General features: G+C 37.3%; 1 protein-coding gene across 4 annotated transcripts in view; it reads left to right on the plus strand.

Moving 5' to 3' along the window:
* Positions 1–15,818, plus strand: part of jbug (filamin-type immunoglobulin domains fbug) — an 84,162-nt gene that overhangs the window by 54,113 nt on the left and 14,231 nt on the right. For all 4 annotated transcript variants that reach the window (XM_028303695.1, XM_028303696.1, XM_028303697.1 and 1 more), the window contains 17 exons: positions 5,775–5,914; positions 6,357–6,482; positions 7,013–7,133; positions 8,256–8,329; positions 8,451–8,607; positions 8,904–9,112; positions 9,535–9,714; positions 9,803–9,877; positions 9,986–10,145; positions 11,102–11,250; positions 11,631–11,703; positions 11,871–12,038; positions 12,817–12,986; positions 13,358–13,450; positions 14,026–14,170; positions 14,311–14,396; positions 14,757–14,949. In XM_028303695.1, coding sequence (XP_028159496.1) covers positions 5,775–5,914; positions 6,357–6,482; positions 7,013–7,133; positions 8,256–8,329; positions 8,451–8,607; positions 8,904–9,112; positions 9,535–9,714; positions 9,803–9,877; positions 9,986–10,145; positions 11,102–11,250; positions 11,631–11,703; positions 11,871–12,038; positions 12,817–12,986; positions 13,358–13,450; positions 14,026–14,170; positions 14,311–14,396; positions 14,757–14,949 — 2,319 coding nt within the window. The remainder of the gene's footprint in view (positions 1–5,774; positions 5,915–6,356; positions 6,483–7,012; positions 7,134–8,255; positions 8,330–8,450; positions 8,608–8,903; positions 9,113–9,534; positions 9,715–9,802; positions 9,878–9,985; positions 10,146–11,101; positions 11,251–11,630; positions 11,704–11,870; positions 12,039–12,816; positions 12,987–13,357; positions 13,451–14,025; positions 14,171–14,310; positions 14,397–14,756; positions 14,950–15,818) is intronic.

Here is a 15,818-nt window from a genome sequence, read left to right on the forward strand (position 1 = left end):
TAGGGTGGTAACGGCTTTTATCGGACAGGTGGGTATAAATAAAGCCAAAGACTCACTGAGGCGGCTTCTGAAATAGCAAATACGTTTCAAAAGGTACATTTTCATTTCCAAACGAAAAGATCGGTCGGTATGTAAAAATACAATTTTCGTTCGAAACAAGCGGAAATCCTATACCAGGCTTTTTTCTACATTTGAACACACCGCGACGGCAAAGTAGGTAGCTTTGATAGCAAATGAAAGGAAGCCACTGCCTTTTACCTATTTGATTTTTTGTCCAGAAACAAACCCACACTATAATCGCTGATTAATATTTATTACAAAGCGCATAAAAACTTCAGTAAAAAACCAATGCGTGATGTGACACCGCTACCGCCTTCCACGTGGCCTCAACATAATCGACATGCCTGTCCACGGCCCTAATCAGCGATCGCAAGCGAACACCTGTCCAGCTCTATCACTACTGTGTCACACGAGACAGAAACACAATAATCACAAAACAGATGCCGGTCGAGCGCAGAATCGGCACGCCATTAGAACCGGTGTGTAATTTATTGCATACCATGAGCGTTCGATATAGCAAATTAAGTTGTGCACGAGGACCATTTGTTTAAGCCTGCTGGACGTTTGTTTAACGGTCTTGCTACGGATTTCATTGATATCTATTCGTTTTCAACTCTGAACTGTCTCTATTAACTTATCTTCTATACTACAAATAAGATAGATGTATTCTGTGACAACAGATTATTTCTATTTTTAGTAACTTAGCAACAAACCGATTACGGTTTGATCAGTGAGAGGTTGATGGACATCAATCCATTATTTTTTCTTCACTTCAGTAGTCTTGATCTAGCAATCATGCTGTAGATCTAGATATAATTGCAGCAGCGTATACATGAGATCGGAATAGTCCCGTTCGTCTTAATCTAGATCCTAATAAGCCTAGCAAAATTCCCTTAACCTCGTAAGGCCATGATCATGATCACAGTCATTGTTCCATTTCTTATAACCTACCCCATGACTTTCTGTCAACGTTGACGGAACAATACCTGATTGAAAGGTGTGTCGACAAGGTCGCCCAGATGTGGACCGGACAGGAATCGAATGTCACCAGCTGGGATAAAGCATTGGAATGCGGTTTGACTCGTCATTAAAACGTGACATAGTTGTCATTGTATTGAGGAACTTGTGGAGTTTATAACAGAACCTCTACTGTAAGTTTAAGGCAAAAGTTCTATACTCTCTCAACTGACCTCGATGAATACGACGTGTATACTCCAATTTGCTCCAATTAGAGATATTACCAATACCTACTTCACACCATCTTCCGTGTTGTGTAATGCGTTTGTACTGAATTAATAATATTTCGTCAATACTTAAGAGTCCGATATCAGTTGCAGTAAGCAAGTTTGAATTTAAATATTACATCACCTGAAAACGGCAGCAACATAAACGCTTCTTTTTATTTAACTACTAATAGTATGTTGTACATTTTAACCTAATGCTTGTTATACATTACACTGCACAACAGCATTTCTGATGATTGGGTTATGTTACATGATATTAGGTCAATTTTTAATGACGATTTCAAATCTGTGATTGAAATATCTGTATCAGCTCTGGTTAAAAAAATATGACACTTGGGTCTTTTTGTAAAAAAACACTCTTTTTTTAGAGATGATCCTATTTTATGAAGTTGTTAAGTTGAAAAAACTTTCTTTTATTTGACTTCCTTGCTGATGCTGAAGGCAGACAGCTCTTCTGAATGATTCAACAGCAGTCAGCTATCATGTGTGCATTCCAGTGGCCCTGATAGCGTCCCTCTATCGTACGAAGGCCCTGGTGGATTTGCTTGCCATGTTCTTCACTTAGATCCTTAAGAGTTGTGATAAAATTGTTCAGGTGATTGCGAAGAGAGTGTAATTCGATGTTTATATTACATCCAACCAAAAAAACATGTTTGTAAGTGACTCATACGTTGTTCGATGTGTAAGAATAGTAAGATTTTTTCGGATTTTCCAAAAAAAAAATTAAAATGCCAAAATAACTCATTCCATGTCTTTTCGGAAGACTTGAAGATCCTAAATCTCTAAAACGATCGTTTAAACCATCTTGGCTACATGGTTTTGAAAATTTCGGGTCACATTCAAAGTCTCTACCACACTGACAGTTTTCGCCTCAAAATCCTCATGTGAAGTATCAACATGAGGTTCAGGTGACTTCTTAGGGTTGAAAAGACGTCTACATGCCAAACGTATGCAAGGAATTACTATTTAGTTCAATATTTTTTGGTTAATACCATTTTTGTTCAAAAATAAAAATAACAGTCGTCGCGATGGTTCAAGGGTTCCTTTCAGATCATAGCGGTTTCGTACCTAAATCTACACATATTCTTATTTGTTTATAAACGTAAAAACTCAACGCATCTTTTCCACGCCTTTTGCGGAATTCAAGGCTTATCTTTCATTTCCACTGGGTCCCCAAACTAATTTTTTTAAGCCAATTTTACGAACTTTGTCACATTTAAACGGATTATTTAAACATATCCTCTCCGCAAATGAAACAAAATTGATTTAGATAATTCACACAAACACTTGTTAATGCTACCATATTAAATTATACAAAGAAAACATAGTATTTTTTGAACTGTCGGCGAATTAAGACTGAAATTTAGCAATTTTTGAGCGAAAGCTATAACACGTAAACAAGAGCTGCTGCGAAAAAATGGACGGCAGATTCAGAATCAGCGACGTCAAGTTAGTAAACATCATGTAATGAAAGTCAATCATCAGCCAAAAGTTGCAATTTTGTTGTGCAGTGTTATAATTCAATGCTTCAAACAGTGCATAATTAATAAGTGATACGAGTTCTACTTATAATGCAAATATCTAAGTTTTAAATAAGCAGTCATAGGAAAACCAATTAACAGCAGTGACCAAATTATTCAGTAATTTTATCATTTTCGTGAAAAAATAAGTACATAAAATATAATGTAGAGTATCTAGTTTTAAGGTATATATTATTATTATTTACAACATATCAGTGACAAGTAAAATTAATTCCTTATTAAACATTAATCATCCGTTACATTCGTTCCTCGATTGCAAATTAACAATTTAATTTTCCAACTAATCAAGCGTCGGCTCTGTTGACCTTTTGATTTCATAATACACTTTATTAACAGTCGTTTCGCGTTTTTATTAAACACACTTTCGTTCGTCTTGTTCGTTTCGTTTCATTTGTCGCCGACTTTGTTTGACTTCTGCATAAAACAGCTAAATTTAATATCTTTAGCACTCTCCGTTACAGAAATTGGAAAAATGCGACTCTATGTTTTTATTTTAGCAATTTGTTCTTACTTACTGTAAACACAAGGGGTGCTGATTAAAATATCAAACCATTTTCGGTACTTGAATCAACTTTTTGATTCATCATTCCTCATCACCAGGTATTTCTCTTATTCAAGTTTAAATTCCACTGCAGAAACATGACTCTCTCTAATTTTCCACAGGTAATGTGAGGATTTTCTCTATCTTTATTAATTCTACTTACTTGAAAAACAAAAATTTTCCTGATACTTATTCTTATAAATACATTGAAAAAAAATATAGCTGAACAGTTTGATACATTGAAAATAAATCATCTACCGCTTAAGTATGTACTCAACAAGTATTATTTATAATCAGGTTCATTATTTTATAATACCGGTTTATAAGCTAGCAACACTAACACAACTGTTTTCTTTTTTTTTGTGTAACTAAAAGGAGTAAACATTTTCAGAGTAGAGCTCTAATAATTCCATCTCATTGTGTACCTTACCTATTTTAGTTTACCTTGTTTGCTACATTACCTCAGACTACATAAAACATACGTACATGTGGTCAAATTAAGAGGCGAATACAACATACAGTTTTAGTGTATTGACCTCTGTAGGGTTACCTCGGGTCAGACTTTCATAACCTTTGCTTGAGTGCACATCGAAGGGAATACACGATGATGTTTAATTTAAATTGTTAAAACTAATTTCATATAAGTACCTAAGTTGAAGTATGAGAAAAGTGGATGAAGTTCTTGAATAGTTGGAATGTAAATACAGGGTGTCTTAATCTTTGGTATTATAATAACAAACCGACGATAGGGTCGAGCTTGGTATTAACTAAAAATGCATAATTCTATTTCAGGAAAATGTTTCATCCAGATCACAATATGAATTGGATTAAAAACTGATAACTCAAACACAAACTTTCGTTTGGTCAAAATAATTATATTTAACCTGTTAAATTGAACGCTTCAGTTTGAATCATTACAATACCTAATAAAACCATTACCACTGATTTGATTTGATTTACAAAACGTTTGCATTTTAATTAGTTCCTAAGTTTGGTTTTAAACCAGTTAAAATTGATAGATCGCTCTTATATTACACATTTTACTGAGTTTCAGTTCACTGCCTGCTGTAATTTGAGGTTAGCACAGCCTCGTTTGATTTAATAACTGAAATATTTCAACGCGAAAATTTGATGGTCTATTAATTTATTACTCTCGTCCTAGCTACTGTATAATTTGCCTATTTATTGGTTGATTTTTTATTATTTAGTTATTTATCACTACAAAGTTTAAAACAAAGTCACTTATAATATGTACCATCCTAGACTGCATCTTACTTAACAACAGGTGCGATTGCGGTCAAATACCTGCCTTGTCTTACATAAAAAAACTTTCTGCTGTCTTCTACATATGCATTAGGCTCTGTTATTATTTTACATAAATACTGAAAATAAAACAGTTCAGTGACTACGGAGTTACAGGAGATAAACCTATCAGTTTGAAATCAGAAGCATATTGCGATTTAATTTCAAGTAAGTAAATTGTTTCAGCAAAACCAATATTGTGTTAAATTTTCCAAGAAAACCTACTTATTTGTCTTATGAGTAGATAAGTAAAACGCGCGTCATCAAAACATTGTATTGAATAACGTGTTTCCGGGAAATCCTAACCGAAGTATGTTAATTGTATATTATTTAATAAGTGTTCACAGGTGCGTGTCGTATTTGCATAGAGGCGCAATTCTCGTACACGCTATTCGAAGTCGTTTGTAGCTACTAGACGACAAGATTGATCGTTATTCACATACCGTGAGCAGTTTACCGAAAACGATTTATTTACGTAATTGGGTACTTAGTCTTCCATTTGTGTGGTTACCTACCGCGAACGCAGTGCAATGTATGTCATATAGGGTGTTAGGCCTCAGTTGGCTAAGATATTCACAGTAAATTACTTATCCAGAATTTAACATCGTAAATTCAATAAAAGACCAACTTTTTCTGTATACATTTGTTATTTTCACACCTGAATGTAGAGTCGACCACTCAACACTCAATAAACGTGCAGTCTGTATAACACTATATTCATATTTTGTCGATGACGCGGACGCTACGAACTTTATGTCACAACAATTAAAAACAATGATTGAAGAAAATGCGAAAAAATGCTGAAAAGCTTGATTTTTACTAACCAGACACCCTGCAACACAACTTGTAGTTGCAACACAACCCACAGTCAGTGGACTTCTTCATAGACAAAGACCCCATGGTGCCTTGATGTGCCATCGTTTGTAGGTGAAGAGGGCAACCGCCTCTATGGTCTAGTGGTAAGATAAATCGCTTCAGACCCAGAGGTCCCGCAGGTTCGATACCCAAGAGGGGGGTAAAAAATTATGTTCGTTCAGGTTATACCAATGTCTCATTCTTAGCTGATAATCCTCTCTTCTAATCCAGGGTCCCCGTGGAAGGTCGAAGTGATGGCGGGGCCGGCGAGCGGCGGCGGAGGCGAGTCCACCCGGCTGATCCCCGCGCGAGTGCCGGCCGTCTTCGAGATATCCACCGCCCCTGGGACTGGGACCTTCAGCAAAAATGAGGTAAATCAGGAGGATAAGGATGAATGAACTTTAAAATTAGTTTTGTTGCAAGTTTACATTGAGCAAACCCTCTTGCGTCTTGTCTCTATCAAGATTCCGTATTTTGGCTTATGAATTTCATTGGTCTGCGCAACAGATCAGAAATTTGAGATTGTTGGTGTTTCAACTGGCATGTTTTACGAACATCACAGAAATCGTTTAATAAGCTGCAAATTAATAATTCTCTACAATAACTTATTGATTTAGTGTCAGTTATAAACTCTAAAAACTAACAAAACTTGTGGCCTTTCCACTGAAACTATTGAGCTTTCCAACCACCAATCTGACTTTAAAAATTCCACAATTTAACGAGGCTTTTTCACGAGTTTCAAACTTCTATACCTACCTTATCGTATATCGATAAACTGTTATGTTACCAATTAAGTACTAGTATTATCGATAGGTTGGAGTAACAGTAACTGCGCCATCGCGGCGGCCCGTGACCGCCCGAGTGCTGGACGTGGCTGAAAGACCTGGGGTCTTCCGGCTCGAGTTCACGCCCGAGGAAGTCGGCACACATTTGATCGATGTAAGTTTAATTTTACCTTTATGTATCTCGCTTACCTAGTAAGTTTACCTAGTAAGACAGGAACCGAGACGAACATGACAGTTGTGATTCCGAAGGTCACCGTTCTAGCAAAAGAACTTCTTTTCACTTTTCTTCAGCGCCCTTGGGAAACATTTGATACTGCAGTCGCAGGGCTAAGGTCCTCTTACTATATGATGATATGAGTTTCTTTCAATTTAAGTTTCGATCGTTACATCCTTAATTTGGAACCATAATAATGAAATTACATTTTAACGATGTTCAATGAATGAGTACTACTATGTAGTTACCTACTTATCCGATTATGATTAGACCTCAGTAACATAAAACATGATTCAATCTTTTAAACAGAAGTCTTTTAAAGGTTGTTTGATTTGCTACGGATTACAGCTACGCAACAGCCACAAAAACTACGTCACTCGACATATTAACTTTCGAAAAAGAAAAGTCCCACTCTACTCCTCTCTGCCTGAAAAATTATATGCTCATTAAAATTATTTCTGTTATGCCAGGTTTCAATCGCCGACGACAAGCTGGCCGCAGACCCTCTAGTCGCCAAAGTATACGACTCCAGCCTGATTAAAGTCACTGATGTGGGAAACGCAGTCGTTGGACAACAGTGCCAATTCAAAGGTATGGCATATCGTAACTTTTATAATAAAATTATTTATTAATCCATTTATTCCCAATAATATGATTTCCCATCGTAAAAAGTAGGTACCTACAACATCCTAGAAAGGGACAAACCAGTACCTCTAGTAGGAAAAACTTTCGAGTTCGTTTCGTTGCGTATTCAAAGTGTCATCGAAAAATTTTGTATGAAAAATTAAACAGCGCCCCCTATATTATAGCCGCCCTAGGGGGCGCTGTTTAATTTTTCATACAAAATTTTTCGATGACACTTTGAATACGCAACGAAACGAACTCGAAAGTTTTTCCTACTAGAGGTACTGAACTGTTTCTTCCCATTAGTTCCCATTCATTTCGAAGGAACCAATAATGGGAAGAAAAGCGTAGGCACCATTAGTTCTTTTAAAGGAACTATCAAAAGGAACTACTGGGAAGAAATTAATTATTAATCTCTAAACATGCTTACCTATAAGTAGGTAGGTTAGGTTAGGTTAGGCTCATACGGCATCTAAATCATTATGATAGTTCATATCCATCTGATGTCTCACATTGAATAAACAAATATAAAGTTCTTTCCAGTATCCAGGATTCCAAGTAAGTATTAACTTCAACCTGAATACCGCGAATATCGACAATATCCGATATCACGTTTCATTCGCCCTTTTATAGACGAATGATGCCAGCAATACCTATGCAATTCGGAATTTCTAGAATCGTGGATTGCAATATTTTTATTTTTTTACCTGGAATCTGATATTTATTAAACTACATAACATTTCTGCGTACCTATATCGATTTTGATGAAAAACAAGTAGGTAATTTTAGTTGGATGCCTGGGATGGGCATTTTGTCCTGATCAACATTTAATTTTGTAACTAGGTCACCCTACTACTACATAACAGTCGCCTAATACAGCAGGATACTTATTTACTTTTTTGTTACAAAATTAGTATTTCCGTTGTCCGGAAGTAGTTTCCTAAAAATTATAGGAACTTACCCCCAATCAATAAATAAATAAAAATTATTTATTTTTAAACAAAAACTCAATAGTTACTAATATTATTATCGATAAAGACAACGAGTATGTAGGTACTAAACACTTAAAAACATATTTTTGATTTTCAGTGGATGCAAGTGCTGCAGGAGAAGGGCAACTTGAGATATCAATAAATGAAGGAGAAGTCCCCAATCACGTACAGGTAAAATACTTGTACCTTGTTTATTTTTATTGGAGTAAAAATAGAAATAACACAACTCTGTACATTTAGGTGGTCAGGTATTCTCTATTCATCTCTAAGTTCACTTTATTCTGTTTTTCAGGTTGTGGGTGGAGGAAGATGCCTAGTTTTTTGGCGGCCAGAAACTCCAACTCCTCACCGAGTAGACATAAAGTTCAATGGAGAGCCTGTGCCATCGTCGCCATTTGTATTTCACGTAGCTCCCGCCCAAAGAGTCACAATAGATACATCGCAAGTTGGTTAGTATTATAACTTACTTACCTACTAATAAATAGAAGGGTTTGTTTGAAAAATTACGTCCGTAAAAGCCTGTAAAAAGCCAGAGATTTCCGCGTGTGAACTAACGAACAAAACGCAGTTTGAAATGCAGTAATTCGCGTTTCGTTATCACCTTCACTGTCAGTGTCAATGTCAAAGTGACGTTTGAAATTGACATTATCAAGCTGATCTGAAAATTTTTGTAGCATTTTTGAAAGGGTTTGTTTTGTTTGTGTACAAACATTGATTTCTAATAAATGATTTCATTGTCTCTCAGAATTAATACCTGTGGGAGAAGTAGCATCATGCTCCGTCCGAGTGGAAGGCTCCGGCGGCGGAGAGCTCACTGTGACCGTTCGAGGGCCAAGGGGCGAAGTCCCCGTCCGGCTAACTGGAGACGTGGTCACTGGCTTAGTGGCCAGCTTTACGCCAAGACATGTTGGACCCCACACATTGACAGCGCATTACAATAACCAGCCAGTGCCGGTAAGTAAAATAAAAAGTAATAAAATAAAACTCACCAGTGACAGTCTATTTGTAACTGGATGGTTGCGTGCGACTCATGTAAGAAAAAAATAAATAAAAAACAATTGACAATATAAAAATTCATTTTGTTTACTGTGTTGACAGATTAATAGAAGAGTGTTAAATTAATTTCTTTGTTTATTATTCATATTTAAACATTTAAATCACAATTGGGTAATTTAGCTTACCTAGATTTAAAATAGGTAACTGCATTTACATCTTATGCTAAACATTAGGTACCACACCTACATTAAGTTAATTTTGAAAAAAAAAATAGAAGTATATTTATAAACTTTATCAAAAAAAGAGTTTTTTGATAAAGTTTATAAAAATACTTCTTTTATTTTTTAGTAGAGACTTAAATAACTTTTTTATTTTCTCAGGGAACTCCAGTAACATGCAAAGCATATGACGGCAAGCTAGTCACAGTCACCGGTGGAACATCAGCCCGTGTCGGTGTTCCAGTCCAGTTAGCAGTTGATGCAGCTCAGGCCGGCGAAGGCAACTTGGAGATCACAGTTGCTGCTAACGGCTTGAACATCCCCACCCAAGTGCATCCACAGGTAAAACATAAATTTAATAAATAATATTGTTGTTCAATGTTGTTGATCAATGTAATACAGAACTAATTGGTGTTAACTGATTTTTCAGGGCAATGCACGCTTCACAGTCTCGTTTACACCGACGGAGGCATGCCATCATGTCGTTAATGTTTCTTTCAATAAGGTAAGCTATAGCAACGTCTTAGGTTTTTTCTGGTACGGTTACTAGTAAATATTAGCTCAATGATTTTTGAGTAGTTTTTTTTTTAATAAAATATTTTTTTACGCACAGATGCGAGTGCCAGGCTGCCCTCTTATCATTGAAGTATCGGAAGGCAGTGGTAGCGGAGCCCGAGTGGCTTTACCAGGCCCAGTGCCTCTGCATCAACCTGCTTCCCTAACTCTTCACCACCCCACCGCCACACTCGATCAGATCGAAGTGAATGTTGAAGGTAAGTTGAAGAAGCACTGCTGCTGCTTAGTTTTTTGCGTGTTGGATAAATCTGTACCCCTGTATTAACAAAATGTGTTATAAAATAAGAATATATAAAATATGTGTGGATTAGGAGGTGGATGTGTTTGCATAATCTGTGCTCTATGTGGTAAATTATATTGCACCTTTTATATTCATTGCAAATACACTAAATGTTGCCTTCATTTATTTGTTTCAATTTTTTTTTCTTAATACCCAATACTCACATCACGATATTTTGATTCTTTCGTTACAGGGTGGTATAGACGAAAAAATAATGGTTGAATTTAATAAAAAAAATCTTGAAAAGACCCAAAAGATTCATAAAAAGGATGATAGACGCTTTTGGAGAGTTATCAAAAAGATTAGTCAAGGAGAAATTAAAAGATAGTAATAGGATCATTACTAAAGCTTCGCTGTACTAACAATCCACCTCTTAACATATAGGTTTTAAATAATATTACTAATATTAAAACATGCTTTATCACTACTTGCTTATATTAGTCTATGTTAGGTTTTAAAATATTTATTTTAAGTAAGTGAATTAAATACAGCTAGGTGAGAATCACAAAGGTTCAAAAACAGTGTCAAATTGGCTAAATAAAAAAAATACTCAAATAACATGACACTATAACAATCATATAAGAGGTATGCTCATCTGCTTCGCCCTAACTCCTAACATTCATGAGATTGTAAATTCGTATCATAGAAAAATGGTTGTAAATAAATTGAAAAAAAAAAAGAAATAAAAATCATAAAAAAATACTGGCCGGTAAAATTTATCTTAAAAAGAAAAACAAAATAGAAAGTAATAATACACTGCTAAAATAAAAATTAAATTAAAAAAACTTAAAAAGATACTGGCCAGCAAAAAAAGTTAAAAAATAGGAGTAGGAAGTTAGGGCGTGGCGGTGAGCTGAGCATTCGGGGGCGTAGGTCCGAACGGAGCGTCGGTGCCGGCGGCGGTGGCGGCGGCCGGGCCGGCGGTGTTCCGAGCCGAATTCGTGCCGAAAGCCGTCGGCGAACACCGCCTGAACGTGCTCGTGGACTCCGCGCCCATACCTGCCAGCCCTTTCCATTTGAAGGTGAGACATTTAACTACAAACACCACTAGATTAAAAAAAAATCTTGGCACGCTTGATATTATATTATTATACAGGGTATTAGGTAAATGGGTATATGAGCCGACACTAGCCCATGTTAACGTGGTCATATAAATGGTATGGTAAAGTCAGAAAATTGATATCTTCATTTTAATTATTTTATTTTTCATACAAATCGGATTTTATAAAATTTATTTTGTATGAAAATTTAAAAAATTAAAATGATGATATCAAATTTCTGACTTCACCATACCATTTATATGCCCATGTTAACATGGGCTAGTGTCGGCTCATATAGGTACCCATTTACCTAACACCCTGTATAGATGTTAGCAAGGAATTTATAAATGTTTATTTTCCAGGTGTATGATGTAACTGCGATAAGAGTGAAAGATGTCGCCCACGGAACCGTTGGAAAGCCCGTTACATTTTTAGGTAAGTTTGTCAATTTATTTGTCTAGTATTAGATACAAGTAATCTTCGTTTGCAAAGTCTATAGCCAATTAAATTTAATATATCCCAATATCAGATCTTTTCTAGTTTATTTATGTCTTTACAATGACGAATCATAACCCATTCATCAACACCCACGTCCGTTCTAGTGGAAACAATGGCAGCCGGGCCGGGCAACTTGGAGGTGACCGTGAACGGAGGCCGCGTGCCGACCGCGGCGGCTGCGCAGGGCGCTCACACTTATGCCATCAGTTTCACACCACGTGACCCTCGCCCTCATACCGTGGAGTTGAGGTTCAACGGAGACCATGTCCCGGGTGAGTTTATAAACAACTAGGAATTAAATAGCGTAACCTGGAGGACACCGTGAACGGAGGACGCGTCACGAAGTGCTCACACTTACGCCATCTGCCACATATTACGGAATACACGCCTTGATAATGTAGAGCTTGGATTCAACGGATATCATGTCTCGTGTGAGTTAAGTCTTCAAAAACTCCTACACATTGAGCTACAGTCGCTTCAATTGACATAAAATAGCACAATTCAATTCGAAATTTATCAATGGAGCTGAACCACCAACCAACGAATACAGACCAACAATGTCGAGAGGTATTCACACGGTAAAAGTGCTTTTTTAAAGCCTACTCACAGAAATAAATGAGTTTTACTGAGTTTTTATAGACATTCCTTCCATAAAATATAGTACAGGTAGTTTCCTGTATTTTTGCTTTATCTTCCCTATTGTAATTTACTGAATGAGTGTATGAATCACGACTTGCGCTCTATTTAGTCACAGTTACATTTAACCTGAATGAATCCTACTCTCCTACTCATATTACTATTAGTACTACGTAACGTGCCATTGTTTACCGCCGTCCGTAAAATATTGTAGCCTTATCTTACAGTAGTAGTATATTAGTAATTAACCGCTAGTGGTAAGCTAAAAATACACTTGTGTTACCAGTGGGCTCACCACAATTAGTCCAGCGGCGGCAGTGTTTAAACCAGCGTTTCTCGGATCTCGAGTCAGCCAGTCGAACACCTTCAACATTGAGCTATTGCCTCATACTTACACCTATTCTTCTTTCTTAGGAAGCCCATTCGTCTGTCATGTGTCAGCGCCGGCCCGGGTGATAGGAGCTGGCTCAGGGGAGTCCCCTGACAAAGTGTCCGTAGGGGACGCGTATACATTCAGCGTGGACTCGCCTACGTCACCACACGTAGAAGTCCTGGGACCCGCTAGGAGGCCGGTACCAGTGCAGGTATGTAGACTATACATTTTTTAGGGTAATTCGCTCTTATTCCCAGAATATAAGATGCATTGTGTTAGGTTTCTTGTACCGTCGTCTAAGCTATAGAATATTATCGACATTAATGGTTTCTATTCCTAGTATATTCAATTATTCATATTGCATATGATATGTAAATGTAAATCGGCCAAGCATCTGGCGTATCTTTATCCGTTATCTAGTCTAGTATGATCTCTGCTTTGCTTGGAACTAGGTAAATGATACGATTAGTTGAAAGAGAAAACTTAATGTGAATGACTTATCCCCTGAAATGCCTGTGAACGTGTATTCTTATTTACCAAAGTGATCATTTTTTGTATACTTTACTTATGTATTTGTTGTAGGTATCAGCCGAAGAAACCGTGGGTGAAAACGAAGCTAGCAAGCGGTACACAATATCTTTCGTGCCTGTTGACGTTGGAGACCACAGCATTGAGGTGAGTTTGGTTCCTTCAAATGACGCTAAAGTAAGAGTTATTATCATGAGTTCATTATTCTGCGTATTAATAAATCATTGACGACACTTAATTACTAATTAGAGGTGCTTCACATAACAAGTAGGTCATCACATTCACAATCATAGCGTAGCCGTTGAACGTCAGTCTTTTCTTAACACAGTCGTCTTCTAGGTTAATATTATTTCTTATTTGTGTATTAATCTACGAAAAATCCTTCTTGGTTCGTATTTTGGTAGGTGCTTCCTCGTACCTATCTAACCGCGTATAAGCTCACTTACTTACGGCATTTAAATGAAAGGCCTTTGCCTAGGCGCAGACCACCGACTTTTAGTTGGTCGATAGTTGAGTCGGGCTATTATGTATGAAAGTGCGCACAATTTGGTATCGGCAGATTCTTCATACAAATTTAAATCGGGCCCAACTATCGGCCAACTAAAAGTCGGTGGTCTGCGCCTAGACTTACTTGCGGCTTTGCCTTCATGAATCTCTTGTCTATCACCACTTTCTCTATTTAAATAAAAAATAATCTTATCAAACTTTTTTATTTCCTACAGGTCCGCGCAGGCGCGATGGGCGGTCACGTCGAAGGCAGCCCGTTCTTAGTCAAAGCGTACAGCGCAGCTAGAGTCGCTGTCACTGATATATCCCCAGGAGTTGTGGGCAGACCAGTTTCGTTCACCATTAATGCGTCGCACGCCGGTAAGTTTATAGGATTCTGTAAATATGATAATGCTGAGTTGATTCTAATAAATCTTGCATAAATCCACTTAGTACTGCTATCTTATTCCCTGTCTAATTTATTATCTCTTTGTTACTTAAGGTTTTTTGTCATTTTATAGGTGCTGGCAACTTGGAGATTATTGTAGCTGTAAACGGCAGAAATGTACCCAACTATGTACAGAGTGAAGGAAATGCGCGATTCAAGGTAATTTGCTTAGTCTTACTATGTTGTAGTTGTTAAAACTAGATGTTCCTGCACATTTTTGCATGATATGTTTTCTCTCCTTCGCCCAACTCTTGCATTCCACATCATAATAAAATTATATCCGTAACTTTAACTTGTTACCGTGAATGTAACAAGTTCTCGAAAAAAAGGGAAAAACTGACAAAAAACAGCGAAGTTGTAAAATAACCATTTTTATGAACGCTCTGGACTCGAAAAACATAAGACAACTAATCATCAAAAGTTCATAAGAGCTACGGTGCCACGCATAATTTAACTCCCCTCTTATTGCGTCAGGGATTAACAAAAGACAATCAACAAAGTTCCTTTTTCAAATTGCAGGTGAACTTCAAACCAGTAGAACCAGCTCCGCACACGCTCTCAGTCCGGTTCAACGGCCATGCCGTGCCCGGGTCTCCATTCACGTGTTCCGTGACTGCCCCGGCCGCGGCCGCCGATGCTAGAGCTACGGGCCCCGGACTATCATCTACACCCAGGGGAGAACCCGCCGATATACAACTCACTGGCTTCCACTGTAAGTGAAGTAAATACTAGTTGAACTTCAAACCAGTAGAACGCTAGCAGTTCAACGGCCACGCAGTGCCCGGGTCTCCATTCACGTGCTTAGTCACGGTTCCGGCTGCGGCTGCCGATGCCAGGGCTACGGGCCCCGGACTATCATCTACACCCAGGGGAGAACCCGCCGATATACAACTCACTGGCTTTCACTGTAAGTGAAGTTTTTGATATCCAAGAAATAGGACTGATTTGGCTCCACGGTTCCTAGATCTTCATTTGTTTGGTTTTTACCTATACAGTACTAGTATTTATTCTGTTCCTGTATGACTTGGCTATATGATAAAAGTATCAACAAAAACTTTAGGTATAGAGTTTTCTTCAGAAGGAAACCGAACAAATTAAATGCGACAAGGAAGTCGCGGGGACGCGCTACCAAAAATTTTCGAATTCGAACGTACTAATTTAATTATTAAGGAGATAACAAAAAAATGAAATAGGATAGATTTATATTATTTAAAAGAAAGGTATACAAGCAGTCAAGACATAGGTACATAAATAATGAAAGAGATACACAGATGTCAGAGGGCTGACAAAAGGCACCCTCAGCATACATCAAGACCGCGCCAGGGCTTGTCTCGAAACTGATTTTCAGCGGGGGCCATCTGTTGTCAGCAGCGGGGCGCAATGCACAATGAAATGAACCTATCACTGACATACATATAATATTTTTAAAAATATGAATTAAATGATTTCCATGTAATAGTGATAACAATTGATAAATTTTATAAACACAAGAGCCAAAAAAATAAAAACATAAGAGCAACTTATGTGAAAAAACTTTTGTTAGGTAGGTACTAAACCTTTTTATGTAGATCAGTAGATTCA

Source organism: Ostrinia furnacalis, unplaced genomic scaffold (assembly GCF_004193835.3).
Source record: "Ostrinia furnacalis isolate ACB-3 unplaced genomic scaffold, ASM419383v2 OfSCF1268, whole genome shotgun sequence".
In the NCBI taxonomy this organism is placed as follows: Eukaryota; Metazoa; Arthropoda; class Insecta; order Lepidoptera; family Crambidae; genus Ostrinia; species Ostrinia furnacalis.